A 25,154-nucleotide genomic window follows, 5' to 3' on the forward strand; every position below is an offset into this window, starting at 1 on the left:
TCACTGTCACTGTCAGACGTGTCAGACTCAGCCAGTCAGCTGTCTGCCGTCATTTGATTTCTCTCTCCGTTTTTATTCATTTATAAATATTATTATTTATTTACCATTAAGAATTCGTGACTCTGAACTTATTAATAAGTCCTTTTCAGTTCCATTATTATTTTTTAAATAATTCAGTCAAATATATAGTGAAAATAATTCAAATCCACATGATTGTATGTTAGGTTTATTGATTCTCGTTTCTGAAACATGTTCACCAAAAATCACAACAATAAAGTGAAGTTTCAGGACCAGCAGCTGGACGACTATGTACTGGAGGTAATTGTTTACAAATACAGGTAATTCTTTCATGTAAAAATGTTACTTAATAAATTCTTTCTTATTTTTAGAACTCTGTTTTAAAGAGTAAGTTACAGAGTAAAATCGATGCGCTGTTGATAATGAGCCGTGAATTAGATAAATGCAGCATGGAGAGGGACCGGTACAAAGTTCTGGTGGAACAGTTCAAGTGCAAAAAGCCTGTGCTACACTCACAAGATTCAAATTACAGCAAATACAAATTCACTCCTACAAACACTATCAGTGGAGGTGACATGCTGGCCAAAACTAGGGATCATAACAACATGTTAAAATTAGAGGTATCAATGAAAATACAATGATACTACACATTTTATACTAATAATATTATAATCAGATTTGTCTATTATTATGAATCATAATAATAGACATCAAAGTGTTCATTATTTTATCATAAATTATGAACACTGATACCTACATAGTTGTAAGATTTATTGCTAGTAACCTATAAAATTAACACTTTCACCTTTCACTATAGTTCAACAATTATTATTTATGCGTTTTGATTTCAAAACAACATCACAAATTTAATTTTTATGGTTTGATAGGTCGAGACTTTACGTAGCAAACTAGAAGAGGCTACTGGCGATATAGTTGCATTAAGGAAGGAGTTACAGAAGAAAGAATATTACTTTGAAGACAATCATGACACCAAAAAGTCCTCAAACCTGACATACTCTAATCAAGATTATGAATTATTAGTGCAGGAACTTGAAAAGATTCAGAAAAAAGTAAGCATAAGTGATTATTTCTCTTCTTCCTTCTATTCTCTTTTACTTGTACTAGTTTGTGTTTCATTCTAATTGTATTATTATGTGTTACTCACTTTTTCAAGTACCAACAACTCCAATTAGACTATCGAGCTACCTTAGATGAGAAAGAAGAGTTGGTTTCTGATAGAGACTATTATAAAAACAAAGTACAACGTTTGAATCAGCAAATCAGTTACATCCTGTCCAACAGAGTCAAAGGTCAGATAGCCGATAAAGAGTTGGATCCTCCAAAACCAATTGTTGATATTGATGCTTTAGTCACTGAAAATAAGTATCTTCATGAGAGGATAACACAATTGCAAGTGGAGAAAGAGATTATCAAACGCACATTGACAAAATATAAAGTAAGTATAATTAAATAAAAGTTTGACCTTTTTGTTACAAATAATATAACTTTATTATTGTGAAGCTTTTCCATGAAAGGATGTATTGATAAAGTTATCTGTTGCAGACTCTACTGGATAACCGAAACAAGAATGACTCATTGAATTTCAAAAAAGGATTTGCTGATGTGATGACACAAAAACAGGGTATGTTGAGACAAATTTCCATCTGTTTTGTGTCATTTATGTGCCCAAAATATTAAAAATTCAAACTTCATTTTACAGTACGTGAGTTTCTGGATATCAACTCTAAAACAGGCTTGAAAAGAAGTTCAGCTGCTGAACTAAAGTCCCTATGTTTGGGTCTATTTGAAGCATTAAATGACAAATCTATTGCACTCCAACACCAAAGGAAAACAAATCAGTAAGTTTCCAGCAACAAAACATGTACATAACTAATATTATTGTATGATATTAGGTTTTCACTCTTTTGTTTATTTACAGGATTTTGGCAAACAGAATCACAGAATTGGAGAAGACCTTAGAAAGTTGGTGTAATGGTCAAAAGTACATTCCTATATTTCCATCACAGATGTTACTTGAAGAGTTCTTTCCAGATACAGGATCTGTGAAATCAAATGAAACAAAGGAGAAAAATAGCAATGATAGTTCCGAAAATATAAAAAATAAGTATTCTGACAGTGATGAAGAATTAAATAAGGAACACAGTGATGGTGATGACTCTTTGAGAGGATATAAAAACAATTATGATGATGGCAGTGAGGTTCAAGCTGATAGGAATATAAGCAAGACAGTTTTACCTCAGGAATTGGAGGAATTAGTCAAAGAAGCACTTGCTGAATTAAAACCTGTAGGTTAAAATAATTATTGCTTATCTAAATGTATGGATAAAAAAAAAGGAACTGTTGCTTAAGATAATTTTAGCTCCAATTAGTATTTATAACTATGGTGATCAAGCATTCCAAATAATATGAAAACATATTCTAGTCCAATGTAATTTCTAGTCATAATTATAAACCTATTGTTAATATTTAATTTGGTTGAGTATTTCAAAAATATTTAATTATTTATACATATTAAAAATATTTGTCGTGATTCAAGTTTATTTATTCACAGCATTAATTAATTAAACCCATACTCCCATTATTGTCAGAATCCACGACAAAGAGTAGATGCGAAACTCCGTTTCTTAGGGAGGCCTGCTTGAATGGAAGGAAGGTTTTGAAGAAGTGAAATAGAATATTAGTTAAAATAATTTATTATCAGGAATACACTTTATAACTATCTAATTACATTGATATAATGATACAGTAACTATATCACATACTACACACATTATTTTTTAAATATCTCCTTACACTCAACAGCTTTTGATAAAGTGATCTTATAGATCATATTACAATAGAAGACAAATGAAATATTACTTATGATTGCATAAGAAAAAGAAATGGTAACAAAAAGTTTCTGCCAAGTTTGCTCCAGAGGTGGTCAAACATTTGGCACATTCATTGGCCATGGTTATACTTAATGAATGTAGTGTTATCAGTATTATATATTTTGGGTTCATCACGCACGGTATCATAACCATTTCCACATTTATGGGATTATCTTTTATATTTCGTTCATGCGCTATACTCCAATCAAGGTTATTTTCAAACTAGGAGATCACTCATTCAAATAGGAAGTTTAAGCTTACAGTAACACAATTGATTGTTTATAAATTAATTTGCATCAATGTTTATAAACTGCTCATTTGCACCATTTTTCTTAAAACTATGTTGTCACAACAAACATAAAAGTCAGCCTTTGCTTAAATTATTTCAGTCAAAACATATGAAATGATAAATAAGGACCCCGAAAAAAAATTAGAAGGGGTCATTAAGTAGTTTAACTTATTTTCACTTTAAGTAAATACGACACTGGAAAAATTTCGTTGATTATTCACCAATAACTATATTTTTATTATTTTTACCATATTGTGCATTTTATCCAACTATTTCTTGCCTCTCAATAGGTAACATGAAGAATACATAATTTCAATCTCAAATTGTATAAGCAGAACTAAACTTCACTAAGGATTTTAAATCCTTCATTTATTTTATATACTAGAGCACTGACAACGCGATAAACCAAACTTATATAAAGTTGCGATGACTATAGATCGTTTTATCCACGAAGACGCGCCCCAACAATTTTTGGTCGAGGGAAGCGCGGGGTGCGGGGAGTTTGATCCGACCAATCCGAGCGTCATTATTGTAGTGTGCGTGTGCACTCATGGATAAAATTCGTGTACCAATTACACTCAAACATTAGCGGAATAATGGTGGAACGCGTCTTCGTAGATGAAACGATCTACTACTACATTTGATTTTGATATAATACATACATTTATTTTTAAGCTAATTATTTACATATTGCGAATCTATTGTTGATTATTTTCACGCCAAAGTCCTAACCTACATCGCATTCGCATGTTTTAAATTATTTCGTAGTACTAATAAGCTTAAATAATTTTCGTACAGGATGATACACGTACGATTACGGCTCTGATTAGAAACCTTAGGCACTTAGTAACAACGTAAATGTAAAAAATATATTAAATTCCTTTAGCTTGTAAAATTGGTTATTGCTTTTTAAAGTTCCTAACTAGAAATCAAATTAATTTACAATTTGATATTCATACTTGATGTTGTCTAGTATTTTGTCTGTTTACGCGCATCGAATAACTTATTGTGTGTTTTTATTTAAGTATATTGCGCCTTATATTCTGTTTTCTCTTATAGTAAAGTATTGATTCTCTTACGATGAAAAAAGTTATAGATCGACTATGAACCATATTAATTCTAATCCTGTTTTTGCGAAAACACCCTGAAATGACGTTTGGTTTATTGAAACGCGATCGAATTGACTGGGTATAGATGAACTACACTGAAATGTCCCACCGACGACATTGACAGAAGGGCGCCACCATCTTCGTGCAACTATATGGTTTCCACCGTGGCAAAAGTCGGAACTAGCGATCCGCTATTGACGGTGGCCCCCCTGTCAGTGTCAAATAAAGGACAGTTCAGTGTAGTTCATCTATAGACATACACGTCCGAAAGAGTTAAATACAGGGTGTACGCAGGCGGGGCATTTTAGCCTGGGGGAGGGAGTCAGATTTTCTTTGACAGGGTTTTTTGTCCTTAGGCTTCTCGCGATTCTGTCGAGCGTTTCGTAAACGAGCGAAAGTCGCATCTGCTACGTGCTACAGAAGTGATGCCAAGGCACTACTAACGCGCAACAGCATCGCGTTTGCATCACGACTGAATCATGTTTATGTGGGCGAGGGCACACCAGCTAGCAACCGCATTGTGACTGTATCGACGCGCGACAGAATCGCTACAAAAAGTTGCCATGAACGAGGGGCCTTATGCCCGTAACACAACAGGAATTTTGTTTTCATATGGGTCACTTAAAATTAGGGATTGATGGTGAAAACGGGCATTAGACACAAAGGGCAGCTGACGTCCCCTGCCTCCCTGGGAACGCGAATGCTGTATTAAAGGTTCAGCCAAACCAACGCGATCACACGCGATCAGCCGGCGTGCAGGGATGGCGATCAATGAGGGCTATCGTTTTAGCGCTCACCAGTTAGCGCCACTGTAGAGTAAGGTCCTGTCACTTGCTAGTAGCGAAGACAGTGGCACCAACTGGTGAGCGCGAAAGTGGTAGGAGGACTATCGCATTTGCACTCATCAAGATGGCGCCACTGTAGAGTAAGGTCCTGTCAATCGCCAGGGGTGCCAACTGTTAAGTATAAAAACGATAGCCCTCATTCATTTAATCGCCATCGCTGTATGCCGGTTGATCGCGTGTGATTAAATGCATTGATCACCATCGCTGCACGCCGGCTGATCGCGTGTGATAGCGTTGGTTTGGCTGAACCTTAACGGCCACACACATGTCTCCGTTTTACTGTTCCGTTTTATCGTGTACGTTTTTATTTATTAATGTATACAGAATACTGTGTCATGTGTGAAGTCGCTCATACAAGTACTTACGCCATCGACGAAAAAAAAACGTACACGATAAAACGGAGACATGTGTGAACCGGGGGTAAGTTAGAGGCTCACGCGATAGCAGAGTAATGCGAGACGGCGTCAGCGGCGGCGGAGTGCAAATGTCGCGCGGCGGCGTCGCGGCGCGCGGCGGCGGCGGCGAGCGCGGCGCTCACGAGCCGAGCGAGTAATGCTCGGTGCGCTCGCTCCGAATAACGCTCGTAGGACTCTAGACCCTCTTGCAGTTTTAGGATGAGGCTGTCGTAGTTCTTCCTGACGACGTCTAGGATCTGTAATGGTATATGAGAATTTCAAATAACCTTTTTTTTTAACTTTTTCCTCCTCCTGGTCCAAATCACTTTTCAAGTCGAAGTACTCGTAGACGATTTACAGTTGAGTCACAAAAATGACATCGAATTCAAAGTCATTTTGTCAAAGAAGAGAAATTCAAATTATCTCGTTCAATAAAATAGAAGATAGACCCTTAGGGCAGCTAAATAAAGCGACTGAGAGAAAGAAGCCGCTTTGCTCCTCAGTCAGAACAAATGAACAGAATCTGTTCAAAAAATTAACAAAATATCAGGCGATCTAATATGACCAATCTGTCCTAACTATTTCATTCACAATGAAGCCAATTTAGAAGATAAAAAAAAAACAGTGACCATTACCCATCTTTACCTGATAGGTTTCCCCTGTGATGTATGTACTAACAACCCTTGTATTAATGTGTATGCTCATTTATCCTATAGTATTTAAGTCGCTTCATTGTATTTTATCGTGCATTCAATAAACGGGATTGACTCAGTTCGGGTGTTTGATTATGAACTCCTCATACCCCATTCAGGGGAAGATGGGGAATGGCCAACGGAGCTAAACATCTCATACCTGGTCCTCGGTGGGCGTGGACAGGTTCTGCGAGGCGAGCCAGGCCTCGATCTTGGGCGAGAAGTGCTGGATGATGGCGCGCACGTTGACCAGGCAGTTGGCCAGCCGCAGCGCCTCCGCCTTGTATTCGCCGTCGCCCGTCGAGTACCGCAGCGCTGCGTACGAGAAAAATCTGAGATGAGTAAAGCTAAAACCGCTGTACGAGTATAAAAAAGAATAGAATAGGTTTATTGACACAATAAAAAAGACACAATACAGAAAAAAAAACAACAAAAACACATGTATGAGCCCTTGACTGGTCCATACATTAAACTGATGTATCTTGGGTGATCTTGATAATAACAACACTCGAAGACTTGAAATACTTGATTTACTGTTTCGTCTTGATACAATGATGTAATGTGTGTGCACACTAATAAAGGCAGCAGTGAACTAATGGTAGATTTAACAAAATAAATAATGTCAACTAGCACAGCGTAAATAACATTTGGTTTTTTTATGCTTGCTTGCAATAAACTGTACTTTGTACAACACAAAATATGTAGGCTATAAAACAAAGAGGTAAAGGTGAGAAAATAATCAGCATTTATCGTGACATGGTCTTCCGCGGACGCCCATAAAGCCATACGGGACTATTATTCACACCTCCCGTTCCCACCGCTGCAACTCCTGTGTAGCCAGGATCTACAGCTTGGCCGCCAATAAAAACCCAACCAGTGAAGGTCAAGTTTGTCCCGTAATAATAAAGAAGGTAAATAAATAGGGACGTGGTAAATAAATCGATATGTATAGAAAATGAGCCAATATCGCCATGTAGTATAGAATAGAATAGGACCAGACTCGTCTCGCCAGTGTGCCAACTCCTCTACTACACTGAAGGGGGTCGTGTTCCAGCAGTAGTTAATGATGATAAGCTAAAACCGCAGCTAGATTAAATATAAAAATTAAAGCATTATCAGACAGGCCCTATGCGAATTTACTATTGGAAGTCCCATAAATGAAGATTTTTCTGTTATCTACAGTCAGTAGGATCAGGCCTGTTCATCTCCGCGAGTTTGCATCGAGAACAAAACACGCGCGACTACCCCTCCTGAGATACCTAATCGACAGGACAATCACGAGCGAGCATTGACGCACGCACGTGTCTTCTTCACCCATTGCATTGTAAAGATAATAAACTATATTATGTAAAAACGGTGGTGTAATTAATACTGTGCATTGTGTATTTTAACTGCATGAATAATAATAGAAACACAAAACATAATTCATGCTTATTCGTGTATTTCCTCCGCTATTTTCCGCAGTTTGGCACCTCACGTCACACATTATTTTACCGAAGTCAGCCCTATGACTTCGGCGCAGTACCGATCACTGACGTTTGTCAACAAAATGATGCTCGACTCTTGAGACAAGCAAAATTACACCATATTGTTAACGACATTGAGCATACATTTTTTTAAATACCTACGCGAAGAACATCTTCTGTACGTAATACTTATTAAATTATTATTCTGTGGTAGGATGAACAATTTTTATACATACCCATGTAAAACAGATTATCAAAGACTTGATGCATCCTAATTAATTCATAGTACAGCTGATCGTAGGACGCCGGCGTTGGTAGGAACGTATCGCCGAATGTAATGAAGAGATTGAAGATATTCACAACCTGGAAAAAATCAAGACATTTGATGAATATCGTCAAGTTAGTAATAATAAAATGTTTTATGAAACTGTAATATTGCGTTTTCAAACAGTATGGGCGTGGTTTAGCCTTTTAATAAAAGTTGGTGCTCGATACCTAAAGTGGTCTGGTCTGTAACATCCACCATTATGATCTCTAAGACAACGTATATGCAGTCGTCTTTGGGTGATTTAATTTTGGTCTCACGAATACTCGCGATACTTTTGGTTGATCTGGCGCAAAGTTTGGGAAACACTGACTGCTGCTGTTTAAGCATCTTCTGGTAGCTCAGTGGTGGCGTTGTTCAGGGTGCACTGACCTGTTGCGCCATGATAAAGATATTGTAGCGCCGTAACAGTACGGCATGATAGGATAATGTTACTAAGTTCCGTGAGATTATGGTCCACCTTGACCCCGAGCCCCCGACGCTTCTCGCTGTCACAGCGGCCGCAAGTAGGCTTTAGACCCGCGTTATCTGTTATACGATTTAGGGTACATTGACCTGCTGCGCCATGACGAAGATGTTGTGTCGCCGCAGCAGCGTGCTCTCGTTGGTGACGAGGAACTTGAGCAGCGCGATGAGCGCGGCCCACAGCGGGCGCCAGTCGCGCGCCAGGCGCACGCGGCAGCGCTCCTGGTGGCTCAGTGGTGGCGTCGCTCAGGGAACACTGACCTGCTGCGCCATGACGAAGATGTTGTGTCGCCGCAGCAGCGTGCTCTCGTTGGTGACGAGGAACTTGAGCAGCGCGATGAGCGCGGCCCACAGCGGGCGCCAGTCGCGCGCCAGGCGCACGCGGCAGCGCTCCTGGTGGCTCAGTGGTGGCGTCGCTCAGGGAACACTGACCTGCTGCGCCATGACGAAGATGTTGTGTCGCCGCAGCAGCGTGCTCTCGTTGGTGACGAGGAACTTGAGCAGCGCGATGAGCGCGGCCCACAGCGGGCGCCAGTCGCGCGCCAGGCGCACGCGGCAGCGCTCCTGGTGGCTCAGTGGTGGCGTCGCTCAGGGAACACTGACCTGCTGCGCCATGACGAAGATGTTGTGTCGCCGCAGCAGCGTGCTCTCGTTGGTGACGAGGAACTTGAGCAGCGCGATGAGCGCGGCCCACAGCGGGCGCCAGTCGCGCGCCAGGCGCACGCGGCAGCGCTCCTGGTGGCTCAGTGGTGGCGTCGCTCAGGGAACACTGACCTGCTGCGCCATGACGAAGATGTTGTGTCGCCGCAGCAGCGTGCTCTCGTTGGTGACGAGGAACTTGAGCAGCGCGATGAGCGCGGCCCACAGCGGGCGCCAGTCGCGCGCCAGGCGCACGCGGCAGCGCTCCTGGTGGCTCAGTGGTGGCGTCGCTCAGGGAACACTGACCTGCTGCGCCATGACGAAGATGTTGTGTCGCCGCAGCAGCGTGCTCTCGTTGGTGACGAGGAACTTGAGCAGCGCGATGAGCGCGGCCCACAGCGGGCGCCAGTCGCGCGCCAGGCGCACGCGGCAGCGCTTCTGGTAGCTCAGTAGCCGCAGAAGCACGCCCACGCACAGCTGGTATAGCTCGCCGGGGAACTTCTTCAGCAGGTGGCACATTATGAATTCTACCAGCAGGTCTGCGTGCGGAATAAAGGGTTACTGCATTGTAGTCAAGCATATAGGGCGTAGATACCCATCTCCTAGCTGGAAGGGGCCAGCAGGCGCGGTAGTAGCTCTTGAAAAAAGTGGTCATATGACAGAATATGACCATGATGTAAAAATGTGACGTCACAAGGCTGATAGGGGTACCTACGCCCACTTTAGTAGCACGATGGGCATGTGCACATCATACGACTAATAACGAATTTGTACACAATAACAAATCTAGAGGCTAAAAAAATGTTTTTTCAACTTACCAATTAATGTTGAAGCTAATGGCTGTGAGGGTGGTTCCTCGGGAACTATTTTTCTATGACGCATTGGAAGTCTGTACAGTTGCACCTGTTAATGAAATATATTTTGTGCTAAGAAGTATATTAATGCTGCAGTAAAAATTGATAATAATCCTTTTTTTTTTAAATCTTACCTTAAAAGTTAGATTCTGGTCGTGCATTATTGAGTTGGCGAACTGTTCCTCGACTATACAGGTGAGTGTGATAAAGCATAAACTGCATTTGTTTATGCTAGCTTCAGTCCTCGTGTCTGCCATTACTATTGAACTGAAAAAGTATGTTTAATTAAGCATAGATCTAGAGACGACTCCCATGATTAAAAAATTCGCATTATAAACTTTAACCGCCCTTTAAAAGGCTTATTCCACTATTCCCCGTTGACAATCCCCGAACAAAAAGTTCACTAATCCCCGTCGACGGGGATTGTCAATGGGGAATAGTGGAATAAGCCAACTTTAAGTTACCACAAAATACAATGACAAAACTTACCAATATTGGAAAAATGTAACAAGAAGATTGGTAGGCTGTTCATTGTCCAGAGCTTGTATTTGCGCCAAGTTTGGTGGGCTCTAGAAGGTGGAAGAGAAATAAAGTGAATTTTTTATAAAATATGCAGTCAGATATTCATATCAGGGAAGCTGATAAAAGGTTTTGGTTGTCGCGCTTGTCGATATCCACGAATGTTGAAATCTCCTGCAAAGTTTTGCGGGTCATCCCTTCTTCTACTGCACATCGAATGCGTGAATAAATCTGTCATTCAGTGCAGGAAAATACGTATACCGACTATGTTTTCCATTTCTTATGATTTCGGAAGTTTTATATTTGTTTTAAACTTAACCGAAAATGAACCAATCAAAATTCTTTATTACATGTATGAAATTACTTCCTCCTATTTACAAAGAAATAACTGGAAGTACCTATCCCCTTCCAGTAATAAATTCCGAATTCCTAATCATGCAAATTACGAAAATCATGTGGTTCCGTGGTTTTTTAACAAATAAAACTTTAAAAGTATTCCGAGTTGATTAATGTTTCGAGATAAACTGTCACTTAAGTTATTAACAATGTTTATTCTAAGAATATTAGAATATGCACAAACAAACGCCGACAATAGAAAGGTTTGCTACTCTTTACCACCTATTATTTCCATACAAAATCATGTGGTCTTTAAAAAGTACTTACCTACTCCATGATTTCCCAAAAATACAAATACTTATTATAATTATTATAAACAGCTTAGATAATGTTCTATTGTACTAATTGCATTGTTAAGTACATATTAGTCATTGAAAAAGAGTGTTTGCCAAAACTGGTAATAGGTGATAAGTATATTATGATGGATTTGTATAGATTAGATTAACAAAGGAAGGTCATTAAGTAAGTAGCACGTTTTTATACTTTAAGTACCTTTTTTTGTGTGGTATTTTTTGTACAAGCTTAATTTTGTATCATGTTTTCCATACGGAAACAATATTGTAATAATAATACAATGAGCTTAGATAATGTTCCATTGTTTTCATTTTATTATGTTTTGGTCATTGAAGAAGAGAATTTGTCAAAAGTGGTAAAGGGTGATAATGATATTATGATTTGTATAGAACAAAGGAAGGTCATAAAAAGTGGCACATTTTATATTTTGAGTACATGTGGTATTTTTTGTTCAAGCTTTAATTTGTATTATGTTCTCTATATGGAAATAAAAGGTGGTAAAAGAATGATGAGCTTTTGTTACACTTAATATCTTATAGACAATGCCAGATACCAGAAAGTGTTAGGACAAAGAGACTGATAATATTCTCATGTTTGTCTTCTTATGCTGTTTTATTACTTTAGAGAAATTCGCTTAGTTAAATAGTAAATACCATGCAATGTTAATATGGTAATATTGATCAAGTATAATAATTGCGCGTAAAATTGGTACGCGGTAAGACTAATTGCCATACCAAGTTACACATCATACTTTTTAACTAAAATAGAGAAACGACGCCACGACCGCGAAGTTGTCTATTTTAGTTGAAATGGAACGCGAAAGTTTAAAATCTTATATCAGATTTTTTTGTTGCATAATAGCTCTTTAATTACATAAAGTGCCACAAAGTTGATCTTTAGTGTATACCTGGTGTGGTGGTAACGTGGCAGGCGGCGACGGCGGCGCCGACGACGCGGCGGCTGAAGACGAGTGCGCGAGAGTCGTCATGAAGTTGCGGTTCAAATGCGCCGCCTCGTATAGCGCCAATAGCATGCCTTCTTCACCGCCACTATGAAATAAATACAATCTATCGTCTTTGAAACTTTAAAAATTAGTAATTAAAATTATGAATAGAAAATTATAGAACTTAGTACACATTCATAACAATTTGATATGCTTAGAGTTAAGTGGAATAAAGGTTTGTCTGACCCTCGATAGCAATAAGTGACCCTATGATAAATTAGTTGACTAGTTCTAAGTGTGATCTACACTTAGAGCTCTAAATGAATACATAAAGACTTGTGTCTGAGACTGGTGATTAGCAGCAGCAATATTCAATTGCAAATAGTGTAATATTTTATTTAAATCTGTATGAAGATTTTGTCGCCGCCGTCCGCGCCCTATTTGTCGCTGTAATCCAAACCCTTACAGTTACAGTGAAAATGTAAAGTAATGAAAACGAGGGCATTTTACCTGTTTCTCTGCCCCCTAACCACTGGCTGTGTTTCATCACTGGCTAGGAATATGCCTCCCACCATGCTGGTTAAAGAGGAGAGCCAGCCTCCGCCGCCGCCGCCTTGCAAACCGCCGAACGCAGACATCACGAAATCATTCAATGTTGCAGTTATAACTTGGCCATACCTGATAACAATGGAAGAATAAATAAATTAACACACAGAAATGCATAATATAAACTAATATTAAGTAGTAGTTACATTTGAACTTAATTTGTAAATACATAGTTCTTTTTTATTATCTTTTTAACAGTCCAATTAGTTTCTCATAATATTATAAGGAATATTGATAACTGATAATTACCCATTTAAAGCCAGTTCATCATCAAGAATTGATAGTTTTACTACATATGGGTTGGCAGACTCCTGTTTTTTGTAGTTCACCAAAAACATTAACAGAATCACAACATCATAGCCTGAAATTGAAAAAGAATTAAAGATAAGTACAATAATTAAACAAAGCAGTTTTCTCATAGTTAAATAAATAAATAATGAACATTATTTGTGCTCACCATGTTGTTGTCTTTCAGTTGATGTGCAAAGTAATTGGATTAATGGCTCAAATAAGGAATTTTGCATTAAATAATCAACCAAGACATTGTCATCAATGTTGTCAAGCCCAGTGGCTATTATCAGCAATAACTTCAATACCATTGATTTCAAGCTCTCAGGCACATCACCTGGAAAATGCATAAGATTTTTCATTATAAGAATATCTAAATATACACATTTTCACCCTCCTAACAGAAGTTTCAATAACAGAGTTTTGATCATACTTCCCTTTATTGTACTCCCTAAACTTACTATCAAGTTTCTCTACACCTCTCTTTAAATACAGTAGAATCTCGATTATCCGGATATCCGATTATCCGGATTCATTCTTCACGGTTTCTAATTACCGTTTTAGGGTCTGGATCCATAATAACGGAAGCTTTCGCTACTGTAACACGGTACGGACTTCGTTTTAGTTCATTGTTAGAAGAAATGGATTCATCCAATGGTCTAAAATTTAGATTTTTAGACCCTAAATGATGTATTGAAAACCCTTCCTATTGTAAAAAGTTAATTGTTGTTTGATTTTACTTTGAAATCGATTATCCGGATTTTCGATTATCCGGAACACCCCTGGTTTTATTTGATCCGGATAATCGGGATTCTACTGTACCACATAATTAGGATAGAATGGGAACCCATACATTCCCTTAGTTTCCACAAATTTATCAAGATAATAATCACTTATGAAATCATTCAAACAGCAACAGAAGCAATACCATTTTATACCTGACAATATAGTACTGCAGTGTTCAAATAACTTCTGCATTTTCATATCAGCATTCTCTGTTCCTATAAGTAGGGTTTTGATGTTTACATTGGAGTCTTGACTTGCCATTTGGTACATAGTAATGAGGAGTGCACTCAATGTTTGAAGGGCATAAACAAGCCTGCAAAAAATTAAATTGACAAATTATTTATGCAGATAGTCTAGTTTGAAAAGTGTATTCATTAACTAATTGGACATGTACCTTATATGGTGTTCTTGTCCTAGCATTTCTATACACTGTGTGACTAATAAATTAATACTATCTTTCATATTGTTGAGCTGTTCCACTGATAACTTGTGGATTTCAGCTTCAAGTTGAGGGATCTTTGGTTTGAGGAGGAAAAATTCATCCCAGAAAGTGGGGTTATCACTGGTCAGGTCTTCGCCTCTAAAAAACGACTCGTATATCTGTACCACTTTCTCCTTCAAATGTCTCTTTGATCCAGAACCACTACGCTTTCTTGTAGCCATTGTAGATTTCAGTAAAACCTGCGTGCTTCTACAGCTTTATCTAAATGTGTTATTATTTTTACGATCTCAAGATAGATTCTAGGATAACTTCTTAAAGTAACTCTCAGAGGATTATCCTGCTATAAGTTAAGAAATACTTAAATATACAACCAGTTAATAAGACGTAAAACATCTAATTAAAAGCTTGATAGCATTAATTTAATTTAAAAAATAAAATACACAACTTGCGACAAGAAACAATTTTCACTTTTTTGACGCAAGACAAGACGTCGAAGCATGACACGCATGACATTATTTTTTTATATTTTATTATACGGCTTTGGGTCACTTGACATTGGTAGATAAAAACAAATAAATTTATTTATTTATTGGATATTTATCGATATTTAGATAAAAGCGCATGCACATCCCTAGCAAATGAATGAGTCAGTCTTTTGTTGTTGAATGAATGAATGACTTATAAGCTCTGTCTTGTCTATGCTCAGCTGTCAGTTTGTCAGTCACTCATTCATTCATAATTCGTTCACCTTCCTTCTTTCTTCCAATTTTCATTTTTCATTTCATTTCTCGATTGCCTTCCGTGCAGATAGGTCGAATATTTTGTTCTTGGTGAAAACGTGTTATTTTGTTAGCGATTCGTGAAAATGAAGTCCAAAAGAAAACATCAGTCGTCTTCGGAAGATTCAGAACTATCGGATGGTAGTGAACAATCCAGTAGTTCGTCTGCAAGCGATAGTGAAGAATCCTCTGTATCGGAGCATCGGTACAAGAAAAAAAAGAAGCGTGCTGATTCGTCGGAATCCGATAGCGACTCTGATGATCAAAAGCGTTCGAAGAAACGCAAGCACAAGAAAAAGAAGAAGAAACATGGAAAAAAGAAGAAGCGTGCGAATTCTGTTGAAGTCAGTGATTCAGGCGAAGACGTATCGTCAGTGAGTGAAGGAGAGATTTCTCCGAAGAAAAAGCGCAAACATAAATACAAACACAGCAAACGCGCACGTAGCTCGTCGGGCAGTGATATAGGTTAGCAATTTTACTAAATAGAAATTGTGTGGTATTTTTTTGTTTAATGGAATGTGAGAATTAATTGGTGTTTTTTGGATTTTTAGAAGAAGTCCGTGTGGAACGACGTTTGCACAGTGTTGTGAAGGAACGTAGAGCACCCTCGGAAGACGGCAGTCAACCGCAACGCACATATTACCAGTAAGTTTTAATCAAATTCGCTTTTAGTAATCACTAGTTTTCCAGCAACTGTTTGATCAAAATAACTAGTAGATAACGATATGCACTACCTACTGCATTCATATTAGATTCTTCTGATCACAAATTTTATATTCATGGGAATGAGATGTGATACTAAAATTGTTTGGTCTAGAAGATTTTCTATAGGGTAGGAAAATGGTATTAAATTTTTTCAATTTTAAAACCACAATTTTTAATAAATGAATAAATTTTTCTTGTTAGTCCCATCTTTCAATGTCTCAGCTACAACAATAAAATTATGATAAATCTCTACTCTGGTTTATTACCTAGTATATTTAGTATTTATTGCAACTAAAGAGTAGTTCTTATCTATATATTAAATATATTTCTGTAGGAAAGAGTACCGACATTCACAATCGGGTGAAGATTATGAGAGGGAACGTGAAGTGCAGCGCTTCTATCGGGGCTCTAGTAAGGAGCGTAGACTTCATTATGAGGAACAATTCGAGTATGGACGGGAACGCAATGACAGGTTATTTATTACTCTTGCTAAAAATACTCATTCTGTGTTAGCCATCGATGAGATTCAGAGTTGTAGATCCTTTTATCATTATCATGAAACTAACCTGGCCTTGTCAAACTATATTATCATACGGGGGGGAAATTAGAATATGTGCTTATGGCAATAAGAGTTTTGATATGTTTTGCAGATATGCATCATATCATCAAGAAAAATATGAACATAAGAATAGGGAGAAATATGGCCAAAGCTCACAATACCATGATCAAAATGAAGAATATAATCGAAGGCAACAAGAATTTGAGGGCTATAAAAGGTACATTGTAGTAAAATTTATTTTAGAAAATTTAAAATTTAGTTTCATATGGCTATTTTAAAACATTTATTTTACATCTTTTTACTTGGTCATTACTAATTGGTTGATGTTTTTTTAGGCCACAAAGATATGAAGATCATCGAACCCAAGATAACTACCACAGAAAACACAGAGAAGAAAACAACCATCATGCTAGAGGGGAGGACACTAGAGGTTTGTAATTGCATTAAATGTTTCCATTGTGTAAATTTATATTGTTATCAACAACATACGTTATACATTTCTACGTAATGTAGAATTTAATTTAAGAGATAAGACGAATTTAAATTTAAATTAGTCTTATCTAACATACACCTAATTTTAATTATTTGGAATTTACTTACAGCTATACAAAATGGGAAATTGGTGCGCAATTAATAAAGAATATATTTTTCAGGTTATAATCGGTACAATCAATATGAAGAAAGACTACAAAAGCGACGGGAATATGATGATGGCAGAGAATTTAGAGAAAGGTGCGTGTTTTAAAAACTTGTTACTTCTTTATTTATTTGGGTCAGATCAGTTCATTATTCACTAACAACTTTCTTTGTTGTATTCATTAGACGTGGGCAACCTGATCCGGAACACTACCGACAAAGAGAATATCAAGACAAGAGAGAAAAGTACCAAGAATATTCAGGAGAACGGTGAGTGGACATTAAGTCTTTCATTTATTGTTTATTATTGTATTGCAGTCTGTCTATTTTATTATTGATGTTAAGGTCTCACCCAGATAAGTTCATTTTTAAAATTTACTATTTACGGTTTCCTAATTTATTGGCACAGACTAAGGTATAATAATAAAATTGTCTTTTATATCAACTTTAATTAATGCTAAGGAGTATGTAATTGTAAAGATAGCGATTATTTGAACAGAGTCGGTTCAAATGAATAATAAGTATTTGTTTTAACTCTGCATGTGTGTGTGATCCCGCAGAAACTGATTGTAAGTTTACCTCGAAGTTAAATGACTGTATTTGTTTTTACAGAATATCTACAGAAAATTATAATGAGTTTGATCAGAATATGCAGCTTTTGCAAAGATATTTCAGTGTTTGCACCTTAGATACTTACTCTAGATGTGTGTGAGAGATTCAGGTGTTAAGATTTATCAGACACTGATTATAATACGGATTTCTTGAGAATTATGTCAGAAGCATCTCGATGACAACTTATTTTTTGTTAGTTTCTAAAAACACCTTGATTACGACACATTGATTAAATTTATCTGCCTAAACTTGTACCCATGACGTTATACTCGTACTTTCACATAAGCCTTTTTTATGGTTCTCTAACTACTCATCAATTGGGAGATTCTCCACATAAAAGTGGTTTACTACATTTGCTTATCATGAAGAAAAACGCTTACAGAATAGTTTCATCCCAGAAGGAAGAAGAGAAATGATTCATTTGCCATCCTCACGAATGGTGGAATTGATATATTAATCAAATATTGGAAGTTGAGCTACAAGTAAAAACTATGATGAACTCGAAAGTTTCGAACAAAATAAGATATTCAACCAATTATGAAATCAAAATGTATAATGCGAAGCAAGTATTTATGAAAAATTATGGAATTGCTACTGCTTTCTCCGTTGAAACTGCAAACATAAAACAAGATGTTACCACAAAATGTTTTTAAAACAACAACGCAGAACTATTGAAACTTATAGTTGGAAATAGAATGGTGAAACAAGTCCATGAATAGAAATCTCGAAAGAAACTATGAATGGGAATCTGAAATGCCTTTTAGAAGCATTTATTGCCTTGGCAATATGCTACAGATAATCAATCAAGAAATAATGATGTGCAACATCAACACAGATTTGTACAGAAGGTGGCTGAAGAGATTGAGAAAAAACTGAAAGAAGAACATAGAAGATAAAGGCCATTAGAAGAAAAAATAACCTTCACTCCGTATCATAAACAAATGGTTATTATTACTTGTTATTACTATTATTGCACAAGGTAGTAATAATGTTAACTGAGATATCCACGACTGGATGAATTCTAGTAGGTATAACCTCGTCAGATCAGCATTTAGACCAAAATATGGTAAGTTAACGATTTCCAGGAGTGTCAGAGTAAATTGGTTCTTCATCTTGGAGATGTGTCGATGGATGTTGTTCAATACAAACAATAGTTGATAATATGGGCAGAGGTCGTAACACAGATTTGATACTGTATTAATCAAGTCAATTGCTTCCAAGCTAAAATTTTACAAGGTTGCAATGTTAAACAGCTATAAAATGTCTGTGATAAGGCTTCAAAATCCCAAATAAAAGCAGAATGTTAAAACGTTAAACTGCGTTTCTTTTATTTTTAATTGCTTGCGTTTTATGTTCATGAAACATTTATCAGGTTCGGTGGACATTGCAGTTTCAACCAGCCCGATTTATGTAAAAAGAGGATTGCCCGTTGGATGTTGAATTTAATGTGGTGCTGTTAATGTTGCAGAGCGCGCGAGGAACCGATGCGCCGAGACCGCCCACCACGACCAGAGAAATCTCACCCACCGCAGGAAAGGTATGTATTTTCAAGTATTTTGCATTCAAACTGCGGTTTTGGGAATATACGTTGAACTTCTAGCGAGGAATAGTTGGCATTGATTTGCTTGTTCCCAATGAATCACACCAAAACGAGTAACAGTCCAGTCACACCCCTACTCCTTAACCTGTATTTTGTTACTGTAGGCTTTAGATTACTTCATTATTTTGTTTTTTTTAGTATTTTGTAAATTGTTTCTTTATAATGAAAGATAAATACTGACATTAAAGGTATTTAACTTCAGTTTGTCATTTGTAGCTTTGTTGGACATGATAAGAAAAAGAAGAAAGGTATTTAACGTTTGTGATCAGTACCCGTGTGACTTGTTGAGAATTTTTTTTCAATGAGTAACAGGGTTACTCGTTTGGGTGTGACTCATTTCATTGGGTACAAGGCTATAAGCGCGTTTTTCGGATTTATTAAGTTTTGTTTTCCAATAGATTATTGGCCCAGACTAAGGTATAATAATAAAACTATCCTTTATCAGGGAGCGTTCCGGGTCTCGCAGCGCCGAGGGCCGCTTCCGGGACAAGCGACGGGAGGGCCGCGAGGAGCGCGCGCCGAGCCAGCGCTCCCGCGACGAGAGAAGAGAGCGCCCGAGAGAGGAGGAACGGGAACGGTCCGCGCCAAAACCAGACGCTAAGCAGAAGGAACGCAAATCTAGGTAACTATCTAGAGACCCGAAACCAATACGCTACTAATACCACCTTTTCCATGACAAATTCTGTGTAAATTGTATTTTATTTATCTCTGATATGCATAAAATTAAAAAACTCGAATCACTGAAGGGCTAGAGTCCCAAAACCAATACAAGATCATTCTCATTTCACATTTCGATCCCTCTACGACAACTTGTGCAGGGCCGTATTTAACCAAGGGGCCCTGGGCATTTAAGGGGGCTCTTTTCCTCTTTTCAATTAAAAAAAGAAGAGAAATTGCAGAATTATAAAACTAAATCCAGAGGTAGGAAAGAGGAACCTGCTCCTTTGTAGCCAAAATTTACCAATTAATAAGTACTCAATCGGTGAACTTACTAAAATTGCGGTAGCAGTGGTTTGAAACCACAAAAATTTAATGACATTGGTAATTACAGGTTTGCTGATAATGAGGACAACAAAGATTACAGTTGGGGCAAGACCGATGCGAAGAAAGAAGGCGACAAAAATCCCGGAGAGAAGGAGAAACCGAACTTCGGTCTTTCTGGCAAACTGACGGCTGACCAGAACACTGTCAACGGAGTGGTCATCAAGTACACTCAGCCTGAAGACGCCAAACAGCCGAAGAGAAGATGGAGGTAAAAGATTTGTTAATGATTTTTAAATTGATTTACTTTCAATGAGTTTTTAATTACATTTTTATGATCTAAGATAGAGCTAAGATACCTTGAGATAGGATAATAGTGTTTTAATTGACTCTCTTTTAATGACTTTTTATGACCGAAGATATAGCTAAGTTACCTATTTCCTTGATTTGGCATTCCGAAAATGACGATCTTACAGATTAACAAAGAGATAACTGATTTTAAAGATCAACCATCAGTCTTTATCTGATATCAGATTGGATTGAATTGGTGATCATTCAGATAACTAAACGATCCTACGAGGGTCTCTCTTCTGTCTTATCTCATGCCCTAAAACAGATTTTTCGTTCGTCAGGTTCTACCCGTTCAAGGGCGACAAAGCGCTGCCGATCCTGTACATCCACCGGCAGTCGGCGTTCCTGCTGGGCCGCGACAAGAAGGTGGCGGACATCCCGCTGGAGCACCCGTCCGTCAGCAAGCAGCACGCCGCGCTGCAGTACCGCGCCACGCCCTTCACGCGCGCCGACGGCTCGCAGGGCCGCCGCGTGCGCCCCTACATCATCGACCTGGGTACGGCCCTGTTGCACTACTTGTTTTAGGCCCCATTTCCACCAAAGCGGAGCAGAGAATAACCATTTCATTATTTTTACTTCTCGTCTTCGCTCCGCACAGCTCCGTTCCGCGCCGCGCTCCGCCGATGTCAAATTCTATAGAAAAATTTGACGGCCCGACACTTCTTCGCTCCGCTCCGCCTTGGAAACTGGGTCTCACGCCCGTATTCACAAACATTACTGTGAGATCTCACAGTGCGCGTGCACGCACAGGGTGATACACGAACCAATCATGGAGCTCTGTTCAACGCTGTGCGTTCAATTTGCTGCTTCACTTAAGCAAGCATCGTTTGTGAATACGGGCGTTAGATTCATACGGGACAAATATTCGACGTCGTTGCTCCTCACCGCATCATCAGCTTAAAATCCTTTTATTTGTGATTTTGTGAATTCCATGTGTACTGCTAATAATTTCCGTTTGGTTTAAAACTGGCTGAAAGGAGTTGTTGTTTCCGTTACTTCTTTGTAAAAATCGAAAAAAAAAACAAGATTTTATGAATTCCAAGTTTACTCCTAATAATTTCAGGAAATATTTATTTTTTTATGTATCATCTTTCCAGATTCAGCAAACGGCACATTCGTCAACAACAAGAAAATCGAACCTCGCCGCTACGTGGAGTTGCTCGAACGTGACGTGGTCAAGTTCGGCTTCTCTCAGCGTGAGTACGTGCTCCTCCACGAGAACAGCAAGGACGACGCCCAGGATGACGATCACCACGACCCACCAGAATTAGGCGCCGCTGTCACGACTACGGAGCAAATAAAGCGGGACAAACGGGTCAAGGAAGAAGTAGCTGAAGACGGCGAGTGACCCGATGGACGGACGCCCCCGTAAGACCCATATCAGATTTAGTAAGCGCAATACTAGATTTACGGCAACTGTTCAATCCGCGCTAGGATCCCCTCCGCTTTGAGCGATCGCGCTGTAGTGGAATTTTACTAGTTAGTTGTAATTGTGAACTTTATTTAGCTGTAGGGAGGTTCAGCGAGACCTGTCTTGTGACGGAACACTGACACTTTGTAGTATTAGTTAATTATAAATTGATCTATTTTTCTTACTGCGATTATTGTCGATCGATATCTAGGTCTTGGGGTCTTTTTAATTGATCCCGAGTCTTTATAACTGCTACTTCCAAAGTGAGAAATTAATACATCCATTTAGTTACGATTATGTATACATACTGTAAGTATGGCCTTTATTTTAGTTAAAATGTACCCTAAATAGAATCGAGAAGCATGTTTGTTACTAACACAATTATTATTATGAACGGACATAGATGTGATTTGTGAGCGAGTGTGTACATAAATATTGCTTGCTATAATTAAGTTCAAGTTAAGAAGACATAATAAGTCTGAATTGTCTTCTTTTGGTTCCATTTTACTATACTTAATAAAATAAAGTACAGATTCAATATTACTTTTCCAGTAATAAATAGTTTATTGAAATTACTTTCTGTTTTTCTACCGCAAAACAATTTGCTCATCTGAACTTGAATCTTTATAATCTTATTTGTTAATACAATAAATATGTAACATGAATTTAAACATCTTATTTCTGAGCAAAATAATAGTGAGTTAAAGATATGTACTTATTAATATTTACATGTAATTCCTTTGATATGTTTGTTACATTATGTAACATTTGTCTTTGCTTTTCGTTTATAGATCTAATAAGAGTGTTCATCATTTAGCAATAAAAACGTGATGTTACTTATATTCTGCACTTTTCTTTCTGTTGCCCCAAATAAAACATACAAAATATTCAGTGAAAATATTTTTATGTATTATAAATTTATGATAAATGCACTATACTTTTAAACACATACTCATACCAGCAGGCGCGCTAATTTTGCCCCAAACATGCACACTTTATTCCTAAAATTATATACAACTCGACTATTTACAGTTATACAAAAGAAATAAATAATTAAATACATAACCTATACAGACACTTGATCGAAGTTGTGCGTGCCCACTGATGGCTACACTAAAAAATAAATATTTGGGAATTTTCCCAAGTGCTAATTTTGTGAAAAACTAACACTGCATCATTAAATATTAAACATGCATTATCCTAACCGGAAATTGAATCAGGACTACGTCAGTCAATAAGGTCATTCATTATTATGTGCGAAGTACTGAGGCATGATGGCAAACTAAGTACCGAATCGGTGGGCACGCACACGATCGTCGAACAATGTACAAGAATAAAAAACCTAATATCACAGGTCAAAATGTAGTCTTGAATATGTGGTCCTCGAATTCGGCATCGAATCGTCGCTCCTGAGTCGATCCGGGCCGCGGCGGGTGTCTTAGCGAGACGCACAGTGACGCGCGCTTGGCGATCCCGTTCCGTAGCGGGACGACGGTCGCGGACCTCGTAGTCGAGCGGAGAGAGTGCGTTCGATGCGGCGGCGGTCGTACGAGGCGGTTTGGGGCCACGCCCACAATGCTGTGGCGCGCGAAAGGTGCGTACGCGGTTCGTGGCACCTCGTAGCCGTCGCTGCCGATCGTTCCCGGCGCCGAGTCGCTATCGTACATCAGCTCGAGGTACTTCGGCGTTCGCTCGGGTAATAGCCGCGACGGTTCCATCTGCATTTCGGGTATGTCTTCGTCTGTGGAATATGAATATTATAAAAAATCGATTCGAAATAAAATAATAACTTAATTAGCTTTTGTCCGCGACTAGATTTTGATAAATAGTAGGTAAACTATAGTACGTACGTGCTATTCTGTAAAGGTTTATCAAAATCTGTTCACTTGTTTTCTCGTGAAGGAGTAACGATCTAGATGTTCGTTACCCCTTCATGCATCCTCAAAAATAGTATAGATGTAAGATGATATAACGAACCTAGGAAGGCGTTGTCATTCTCGTCCAGCAGGTAGGTGCGGTTGTCGATGGCGTCTGGCATGCGGCCCATGCAGAATATCGTAACAGATTAGTAACTTATTAATACAATGCACTGTTTATTATTATAATCATGGGATTTATGAGTCATGCGCGACATTATGAGATCTGGCTGGCACTGAAATAATTAAGTTTACGTCATGTAGGCATTGGTTTTGTTGTAGAAATAATATTTAGGTACACATGCTGATTCAAAGCATTATTTAATGGGGATGATAAAATTACGATGATTAGGTTTTATGGATTCATAGACAAAGTAACATCGCTACGAAGTGATTGCATAAAAAGGCGGAGCTATTACAAAATTGAATTTACTTCGAATGTTACTTCATCTTTGAGACAATGAAAATGTTATTTCGTCCTTGCATTAAGGTTGCCATCTGCCCAACCCAATGCTCATGTCTTTTTTTTTTTTTGCGTCAGGAAAATGTATTGAAATGCATACCCACCGGTCCGGGGGTTCCGGTGGGTTATGTGGGGCTCTCCCTGCCAGAAGGGCAGGGCCTACCCACTAAAAACCTGACGGGTCCCTCGGGTGGCGCTTAGTGGAGTAGCACGTAAGGCGCCGTTAAGTCGTTCACGTGCGCACCCCCACGCTTTGGCCGCAGCCTCACTCAAACTGTCGCCCTTAGAAGGGCAACTCTCTCCGAAGCGCGTGGGGACTCCGCGCGCACTTCGGGCCTCAATGTTAGGAGGCAGACGCCCCCGCGTCTACTTCCATGAGGCTCGCCGTCGTGCCGGCTCGCTGCGCCGGCTTCGGCTTTTGCGCCGGCTGAGGGCAATCTTTTGCCCCCAGCATGTGCTCCACGGCCTTACCAGCCGCTGCACACAACAAGCAGCGGGGAACCTGGGCCGGGCACACCTTGGCCTTATGGCCCTCTTCACCGCAGCGGAAACAGAGTCCACTGCGGTCAATGCCAGCGGCGCACTTAAAGGCCGTGTGGCCAGTGCCCCAACAGGCGACACACCTTGACGGCCTCGGTTTCAACAGCGTTACCTGTACCGAGGCCCATCCGATTAGTAGCCGGCGACACTTCGCCAGCTCTTTTGCTACCTTAGCAGGTACCCGCACGATAACGCTGCGGGACTCCCTGGCTCCACTGATCTTGCCCACTGAGATGGTTTCCAGTGGGCAGTTCGTTCTTGCCGATATAACGGACGAGACTTCTGGCGCCCCGGTTGAGTCATCAAGACCTGTTAAGCGGAGATCCTCGGACTTGATCG

At 38.9% G+C, this 25,154-nt stretch overlaps 4 protein-coding genes across 7 annotated transcripts in view; 2 read left to right on the forward strand and 2 right to left on the reverse strand.

The window, feature by feature from the left end:
* Window positions 1-14: 14 nt before the first annotated feature.
* LOC135076173 (coiled-coil domain-containing protein 149) lies at window positions 15-2,569 on the forward strand. Its single transcript, XM_063970639.1, has 7 exons — window positions 15-318; window positions 390-638; window positions 906-1,088; window positions 1,193-1,474; window positions 1,582-1,660; window positions 1,739-1,877; window positions 1,958-2,569. The coding sequence occupies exons 1-7, from the start codon at window positions 250-252 to the stop codon at window positions 2,331-2,333; spliced, it is 1,377 nt and encodes a 458-aa protein (XP_063826709.1). The 5' UTR covers window positions 15-249; the 3' UTR covers window positions 2,334-2,569.
* A 147-nt stretch (window positions 2,570-2,716) lies between these two features.
* On the reverse strand, window positions 2,717-14,590 carry LOC135076176 (armadillo-like helical domain-containing protein 3). Its single transcript, XM_063970640.1, has 13 exons — window positions 14,215-14,590; window positions 13,973-14,133; window positions 13,204-13,371; window positions 12,996-13,107; window positions 12,651-12,818; window positions 12,105-12,246; window positions 10,478-10,557; window positions 10,123-10,255; window positions 9,953-10,037; window positions 9,441-9,673; window positions 7,942-8,068; window positions 6,400-6,554; window positions 2,717-5,804 (listed from the first exon to the last, which is right to left on the reverse strand). Exons 1-13 carry the CDS (start codon window positions 14,481-14,483, stop codon window positions 5,586-5,588), a joined length of 2,052 nt encoding a protein of 683 aa, XP_063826710.1. The 5' UTR covers window positions 14,484-14,590; the 3' UTR covers window positions 2,717-5,585.
* A 417-nt stretch (window positions 14,591-15,007) lies between these two features.
* On the forward strand, window positions 15,008-22,738 carry LOC135076177 (smad nuclear-interacting protein 1). Of its 4 annotated transcripts, XM_063970641.1 has the most exons (12): window positions 15,008-15,506; window positions 15,593-15,686; window positions 16,081-16,218; window positions 16,397-16,522; window positions 16,641-16,735; window positions 16,959-17,037; window positions 17,128-17,211; window positions 19,022-19,090; window positions 19,599-19,775; window positions 20,205-20,405; window positions 20,767-20,981; window positions 21,583-22,738. In XM_063970641.1, the coding sequence occupies exons 1-12, from the start codon at window positions 15,128-15,130 to the stop codon at window positions 21,831-21,833; spliced, it is 1,908 nt and encodes a 635-aa protein (XP_063826711.1). In that variant the 5' UTR covers window positions 15,008-15,127; the 3' UTR covers window positions 21,834-22,738. The 4 variants fall into 4 exon arrangements, with proteins under 4 accessions (XP_063826711.1, XP_063826712.1, XP_063826714.1 ...); XM_063970642.1 differs by lacking the exon at window positions 16,397-16,522; XM_063970644.1 differs by lacking the exon at window positions 16,081-16,218.
* A 43-nt stretch (window positions 22,739-22,781) lies between these two features.
* Window positions 22,782-25,154, reverse strand: part of LOC135075982 (proto-oncogene tyrosine-protein kinase ROS) — a 39,335-nt gene continuing 36,962 nt past the window's right edge. The window contains 2 exon segments of the mRNA XM_063970429.1: window positions 22,782-23,637; window positions 23,874-23,927. Coding sequence (XP_063826499.1) covers window positions 23,252-23,637; window positions 23,874-23,927 — 440 coding nt within the window. The 3' untranslated portion in view covers window positions 22,782-23,251.

This window comes from Ostrinia nubilalis, chromosome 11, assembly GCF_963855985.1.
Source record: "Ostrinia nubilalis chromosome 11, ilOstNubi1.1, whole genome shotgun sequence".
Taxonomy (NCBI): Eukaryota; Metazoa; Arthropoda; class Insecta; order Lepidoptera; family Crambidae; genus Ostrinia; species Ostrinia nubilalis.